The sequence below is a fragment of the Oreochromis aureus genome, linkage group 7 (assembly GCF_013358895.1).
Source record: "Oreochromis aureus strain Israel breed Guangdong linkage group 7, ZZ_aureus, whole genome shotgun sequence".
NCBI classification, from domain to species: Eukaryota; Metazoa; Chordata; class Actinopteri; order Cichliformes; family Cichlidae; genus Oreochromis; species Oreochromis aureus.
This window is the reverse complement of record NC_052948.1, coordinates 13,708,255-13,715,882: the sequence shown is the minus strand read 5'-3', so window position 1 is coordinate 13,715,882 and position 7,628 is coordinate 13,708,255. Positions and strand designations below refer to the sequence as shown.

The following is a 7,628-nucleotide window of genomic DNA, read 5'->3' as shown; positions in this document are numbered from 1 at the left end:
ATAAGGGGAACTAACACCGTGGGCTACATTTGTTACATATTAGGCTTCCTGGCGCTGTAAAGTTGACACCGACCACTTCAACTGGTGTACCAAAGAATTTCATTGATACTGTTTAATTAACGATGTCAGCTGATAACCAGGTGCTGTAACCACTGCTGCGGTTTGTTAACAGGAGTTTATACAGTCGCTGTTACAAAAACAGCTAGGTTTTCTTACCGTCTTAAACCTTCATTTGCTTCCAAGCAGATTGGTCACTGGTTTCTGGAAGAAAAAAGGACAAGGCTGCAGTTACTGCCACTTTACCGCAAGATGTCGCCATGTGCAACACTTCCCTAATGCTGCCTTTTAATGCCTATTGTGAAATTGTATTACTGGCTTTTAAGGGGAAGAAATACAAATAGACTATCAAAAATAACAACATCGAACTGAATCTAGTTAATTAACAAAAACAAGAAAAGCATGAAATTACAGATGGGTATTGCTGCATCTAGTAAAGCCGTGACAGTCTTATTTGACAACTGTATTGACCGACAGAACGTGAAGGCACATTAAACCCGGACATGACAGCACAGGAACCAAAGTTTGGCTAGTAGCGGTAGCCGTAGCTGTAGCACAACATCTCTGCTGCTGTTCCTATCCTAAATAAGAAGCTTCAGGAGACACTTTATCCTGTGTTTCAATTATTGTGGCGTTGGTATGGAGTTGTAGGCTGAATTTATAAACGGAGGTAATTGTCTTAAAAAAAATTTTGTTACTCATGTGGGGACATAAACTGTTTATTATGTGGGGTACACGCTTTGCCTCCTAAGTGCTCTTTGTAGCGGCTAGCTAGGAATAACAAAATCATGTTCCAAAATTTCCAGAAACAGTGTGTTGTTGCGGACATTAAACACCGATCTGTTAATAACTGGCTGCGATTAATGCATTGTTGTAGTCTACTATAAGATTGATATTTTGACCAGCTAATACTGCCTGCTGAGTTGTTAAGTATATTGAATATTGAGGTATTAAATGTTAAAAGATGAGACAGAAAAGGCCAAAAATGTTGGAGAACCGCAGTAGAATTAGTACAGTAAACTCAAGGTACCGGAGAGCGAATAATCGACTAAAAACGCTTTGTAAAGCATCCTTGTGCTGTCTGGTTTCTCTCTTAGTATTGAGGAATGGTCTGACTGCAGCAGCAAAGATGCTTAGCCGTCTGCAGGAGTTAAAGAAGGAAGAGGAGACTCTTCTCAAAATCAAAGTCATGCTACAGGACCAACTGAACAGGTTAAAGGTCAGTGCAGGCTGCAAAATACAAGCATGTTGGAGTTTGTGTATATACCTGTAGTTTATGTCCTGTGTGCTTCTTCTGTATTTCAGTTTGAAGAGGGGGCCCTGAAGTCTATTATTAATGCTCAAACAGAAGAAGGAACCTCTCAACGCTTATCGCCCGAACCTGAGGTAGATCTCTGCACCAGGAAAGGACCCAACACTGGAGACTATTACAATCGGTCATTTGCATTCATATACAAGACCAAGTAACTGTGTTTCTCTAGCAGTAATTTGCTTAAGGGGAGCACAGTCATTTAGTCGCAGTGCATCTAACTTTTTTTATCAGTAGTTTATATTTAGAGAGGTACTATAAGTGTCTTGGGATATTCGTCCTTTTTTTTTTAATTCAGTAATTCAGAGGCTGCAGAGTGGGATTCCCTGAAACATAAACTTGTTGCTTCTGCACGTGATTATGATTGATTTCATGGTTAAAGTGAGCAATTGATGATATTGTCTCAAGAGATTGCACCATCAGCCAGACAGACTCACACTGACCCAATCTCTTCTTTGCTTCTTTTTTTCCCCACCTCCAGACTTTTGCACAAAAGTGTTGTATGTTGTCTGTGTCTGGTTATGACGACTGGTTGTAAAGTTTTCACCTTTCAACATCAGTTCTTTTCTTTCTTTTTTGTTGTTGTTGAATGTTTCAGGTTGAGGTTAATCTGGATGATGAAAGTGAGATCAATCGAACCAAACTCCTCTTGAATGCTGCGGCAGATTACGATATGGAAGAAGAAGAAGAGGAGGAGGAGGATGAGGAGGAGGAGGAAGATGAGGAGGGGGATGAGGATGACAACGAACTCGGATTTTTGCCTGAGGAGGATGAGGAGGAAGAAGATTACTGAGATCCATCAGTGTTAGTATTTACACCACTGAAGAAGAACATGAACAGACGCCTGTTATTTGTTCACCTGTTTTGTATTATCACTGAAGATGTTTTATTTATTTGGGTGGAGTAAGTAGCAGTGTAACAATGTCCGGTGCTAGCAATATCTCCTCCTTTGCTGGATTTAAGGCACGTCACCAGGATTTCACACCATGTTAGTCATATGTCAAACTTTGTGGGAAATCTGCTGCTGAAATGCATTGAGGCAGTGTTATGAGAAACTCTTGGCTTTCTAAACATATTGTGTATTTTCGGAGAATGAGAGCATCAACTCACTTTGAGAATTAGAAGGTCTGACGTTGAGATGTGTCTGTTGATGAAAATGTATGGCTGGGCCATATAAGGAGATAGTATGTCTGTATTATGTAAGCACAAAATAAATGTTTTGCATACATTTTCACCGGCCTGTTTTTTACAGTGTACACTTCAAGATAATATCTGTGTTCACTTCGTGTCCTAACCTGACCCGGTCAAATGGGTAGTGCAGTGCAAACACTTTACATGAGAAAACCATTCAGCATTTTCTAAACAGTTAAAACAATACAGCGAGCCTCACAATAAGGCCAGCTTTCATCCTGACAGCAGGGACAGCTCTGGAGAAGGGTGGTGCTACAACAGGGAATGTATAATAGAGATTGCACAAATAACAGCTGTCTACAGGGTCTGCTAGTCCAGGAGAGAGCTGCCATCAACCCCAAAGTCACTGCGCAGTCCTGCTGCAAATGCCTTGTTCGTAAGGTTAACAGGTAACAAATGGGGAAAAAAGTACTGCAAGGATACTATTTTTTTTTAAAGAAAGGGGGGAGGGGGGGCAGCAGAGATGTGAACATAGGCAGAAGTGTGTAGAATTAGTATGCAGGCACATTACATTTTTAGGCTGTATTTATGCTTTGCCATATTTCTGTTTTCAATTTTTCATGCTTACAGTGCAGTATCTTCTGTTTTGCTATGATGCTCTTGAACACCTGGAAATTATTTGCAAAGATAATTGGGTTTACTTTTGAGTTAAATTTTCAAACAAAAGAAATAGCAATTGTAAGGCCCTCTTACATTTGCCTGTTTGTGTGGAAAAGTTCATCCATTGTCGTGTGATTGTGCACTGTAAATATATCAACCTCTCCAACATTAGCTTTGCTTACAGAGGTGAAACCGTAGTTTGTATGGGATCTGTCTGCCTCAGCAAGATGAGCTCACACACCATTGAGTCTGAAAAGCTCCATTTGGCTTTGCATTATGGACGTGGGACCCCCCACAGTCCATCACATTGGATGCTTCCAGACAACTTGGTGATAGTTTACTGTTATTATACCAATTTTACACAGGTTTTATTAGAAAGGTTTGCAAGCATGTGTGAATTTTGGCTTGAATATGACATGTTTACTCCAGACCACGCTTCTTTTTGTCATTAAGCATGGGTGCTGAATGCTTCTCATCTGTATTTAGGTGGTAGTGAGCGACTGAAGCAGAGTGAGACACGAACTGTGCTGCAGGCTCAGGAGTACCATGCTGCCCCGCTGTGCAGTCGGTGTGTGCCATGTGCTTATGTTGGTGCTGTGTGTGTCTGCGGCTGAGGACTTCGACTGGACAAAGAACCACCACGGCTCCTTCTATTATGGCACTTTTCCAGCTGGTACACACAGTTTGTTTTGTTCAGTGGGGTTACATTTTATTCATTTTGTATTTAGTGCCATTAGTCCTCCTAAATTCTGGTCATGTTACCTAGATCTGCTAACGTTTTGTTTTTCAGGATTTTCGTGGGGTGCCGGAGGTTCAGCCTATCAAACAGAAGGAGCCTGGGACAAAGATGGAAAAGGACTGAGCATCTGGGACGTGTTCAGTCATAAGAAAGGCAAGATCCAACAAAATGACACTGGGGATTTCTCCTGTGAGGGCTACTACAAAGTCAAGGTAGGGCAATCAGGTGTGATGTATCTGAGGTGTAAGGAGAGGAGGGTTTGTAGTTAGGACACCAAGTAATCCAGTGTATGCCTTTTGTGCAGGATGATGTTTCTCTGATGAAGGAGCTGAGGCTTAACCACTATCGTTTCTCCATCTCATGGCCTCGACTGCTTCCCACTGGCATAAAATGTAGGTAACTGATGTTAAGCCTTTTGATGAAATAAACTGGCACAGTGTGGTTTTATTTAAAAGTAATCCATGCTAAAACACTCTTTCCAGCTGACCATGTAAATGAAAAGGGAATACAGTACTATGATCACCTGATCAACCACCTACTGGAGAACAAAATCACTCCGATTGTTACTTTGTATCACTGGGATCTTCCACAGGTTTGTAAGCAAAATACAGAGAACCCTCAACTTTGTTCTTAATAACTTTTTAAACAATATGTTTCTTTTTTTTTGTTTTTATAGGTCTTGCAAGAGAAATATGGTGGATGGCAAAATATAAGCATGGTCAATTATTTCAATGAATTTGCTAACCTGTGCTTTGAGAGATTTGGCGACCGAGTGAAGTACTGGATCACTTTCAACAATCCATGGGTACATTTACAAGAAATATTTATATAAAAAATACATGCACAAATTTAACTCACGTCAGCATTAAAACTATTGTATTTATGCACGTTTATGCACATGTACCAGTCTGTAGCTGTTGAAGGTTATGAGACGGGGGAACACGCTCCTGGACTGAGGCTGAGGGGAACGGGAGCATACAGAGCTGCACATCATATCATTAAGGTATAAGAAGTTACTTTTATTCAATTAAAGTATAAAAAGCACACAGTAATTAATAAAGACTTTAAAGTGAAATGTGAAAAAATACTTTTTTCATAGGCACATGCTAAAGTTTGGCACACGTATGACACACAGTGGAGGGGGAAGCAAAAAGGTAAACAAAATGAAAGTTGGGAAACTGAGCGTGCAGTGACTTCATTCAGCGTATACCACTAAAAAGATTACATTTTCTAAGTGCTGAGAGCTCCTGTTTAAATCCGTAGGTCTGGTTGGCATCGCTCTGTCGGGGGAATGGGGAGAACCGGTGGATATCAGCAACCAGAAAGACATTGAAGCAGCTGAGAGATATGTCCAGTTCCACCTGGGATGGTTTGCCACACCGATCTTTCATGGCGACTACCCTCAAGTGATGAAAGACTTCATAGGTATGTTAAACTGTAAATGCTCCTAAATTAGTGTTATTTATATAACGGGAATTAAATAATTGCTACTTGTGGCTATGTGCAGGGAGAAAGAGTGTCCAGCAGGGCCTCGGGACGTCTCGACTGCCCACATTTTCCCCTCAAGAGAAGAGCTACATAAAGGGGACCTGTGACTTCCTTGGCATTGGTCATTTCACCACCCGCTACATCACCCAAAAAAACAACCCATCGGGCCGTAGCAGCAGCAACTACTTTAGTGACCGTGACCTGGCTGAGCTGGTTGACCCAAGATGGCCTGACCCTGGTTCAGAGTGGCTCTATGCCGTGCCCTGGGGTTTTAGACGTCTGCTCAATTTTGTCAAGGTTACTCATTGATATTTGTGCTGCACCTAAAATAATCTACAAACTCTTTATTTAAAAAAGTAACTCATATTGATTTCATCCTCATTTAGACTCAGTATGGGAACCCAATGATTTATGTGACTGAGAATGGAGTCTCTGAGAAGATGTTATGCACAGAGCTTTGTGATGAATGGAGGATACAGTACTATAAAGACTACATCAATGAGATGCTTAAAGGTGAATGAGCTCACATGTATTCAACAAAAAATGCAAAAATGTGCCTACTGTATTAAATTCTAATTACTTCTTTGTAGTTATCAAGCTCTTTGATTTCTTTGTCACCCAGCTATCAAAGACGGAGTCAATGTGAAGGGCTACACTGCATGGTCGCTGCTGGACAAATTTGAGTGGGATGAAGGTTTCTCTGAGAGATTTGGCTTGTACTATGTGGACTTCAGGAACAAAAATAAGCCTCGCTATCCCAAAGCTTCTGTTCAGTTTTACAAACGCATTATCAGCTCCAATGGATTTCCCAATCAAAGAGAGGTGAGCAGAAAGGACTACAAAGCCCTGCCACTCCAAGGGGGTTTTAATTACATGGTTTATTCTGTACTGTGCCACAAAATGCAACAAGTCTCTGATTATATCTGACTGTCTTGTGAACCTCCACAGGTTGAAAACTGGAGGCGAAAGGCGGTTGAAACGTGCTCTTCCAGCAATCAGCTTCTAGCTGCAGGTCAGTTCGTCTGTAACATCATTGATCATGTTCCTCACTATATAGGGTTGAACAACTAGCAGGGGTAAACAAATAAAGATTCTTGCCAAAATATGGAAAAACAGCAAACAAACAAAAAAATGTCCTAAAAAATTTGAACACTGTAACAACAATGAAAATAATAAATCTCTTTCCTTTCTTCAGCCATCTCATAACATGCACAGACAAATAGTTTTAAGAATAGTGGAAATTAAAAAATTGATTAGTAGAATCTGTTACAGACTATCTGAGATATCTTCTTTGTTTGCCCCTCCAGCTAGAAGAAAATCCCAGGAACATGCAGAAATGCCAAAGGTTTGGCCAGTGCATGATGAAGTTTAGAACTTGAGGGTACATGCTTCCTTTTTCTAACAATGTGATTTCTTTTTTCTCTTTTGTCGCTTTGCAATTGTGTGTTTACAATTCTGACTAACAAGCTCCTGCGGTTTAACACCTGCCATTAAACACAAGCTTTCGCTCCTTTTATAAAGTCTCTTCGTTTATCTGCAAGAATTCAATTAGCTCTTTTAACATAAACTCGCAACCAGGCGTAAAGCAAAGCGGTGCACTTCAGCCCACGGGGTATTTCACAAAGCAGAGATTAAAAATGTAACTGGGTGATGTAATACCAGTAATAAAGTCAGTGATATATCTGAGCTGAAATAAAAATTTCAAACATAAGCCTCAGCTGTTTGCTGATTGCTTGTAATATTAAGTCATTTTCAAAATACTGCTTTTTAATAGTCATCTGGCAAAAACACTGCTTTCTGAAATATTCCCTTGTAGCTTCATGCAGTTCTCAAAGGGTTAAAGTGCCATTAATCAACTCTGAGTACTTTCTCTTCTTTTATTAGAGGAACAGCGGAGTACTGCTGCCAATATTCTAAGACTTATACATGGTAAGGAATCCCTATGCTCTCTATGAATTAGACCAAAATTGTGATTCCGGGACAAGTATTAACCCTTTGAGTGCTGTGCTTGAGCTTTCGCTTCACTGGCAGTGTTTGGACGATATAACGATGCCCATAAGTTTTTAATGAGTGTGTGTGTATGCATGTGCTTTGCAGACCCTTTGACCAGCCACATGGAGATGGTGACCGAGATCGTTGTTCCCACTGTGTGCACACTCTCCATTTTGCTCAGTGCCATCTTCCTCATGTTCCTGCTGCGGAGGCGTAACTAGGAAGGCTTTTGTGTTTATACATCACAAACAT

The 7,628-nt window shown here is 40.6% G+C and overlaps 1 protein-coding gene across 1 annotated transcript; it reads left to right on the top strand.

Moving 5' to 3' along the window:
• The first annotated feature begins 537 nt into the window (after window positions 1-537).
• lctlb (lactase-like b) lies at window positions 538-7,614 on the top strand. The gene is made up of 17 exons (XM_031747467.2): window positions 538-727; window positions 1,155-1,276; window positions 1,363-1,443; window positions 1,965-2,946; window positions 3,644-3,830; window positions 3,948-4,108; window positions 4,201-4,288; window positions 4,379-4,488; window positions 4,573-4,701; window positions 4,804-4,899; window positions 4,996-5,050; window positions 5,160-5,321; window positions 5,404-5,681; window positions 5,771-5,897; window positions 6,007-6,206; window positions 6,333-6,396; window positions 7,482-7,614. Exons 5-17 carry the CDS (start codon window positions 3,704-3,706, stop codon window positions 7,595-7,597), a joined length of 1,713 nt encoding a protein of 570 aa, XP_031603327.1. The 5' UTR covers window positions 538-727; window positions 1,155-1,276; window positions 1,363-1,443; window positions 1,965-2,946; window positions 3,644-3,703; the 3' UTR covers window positions 7,598-7,614.
• The last annotated feature ends 14 nt before the right edge of the window (window positions 7,615-7,628 follow it).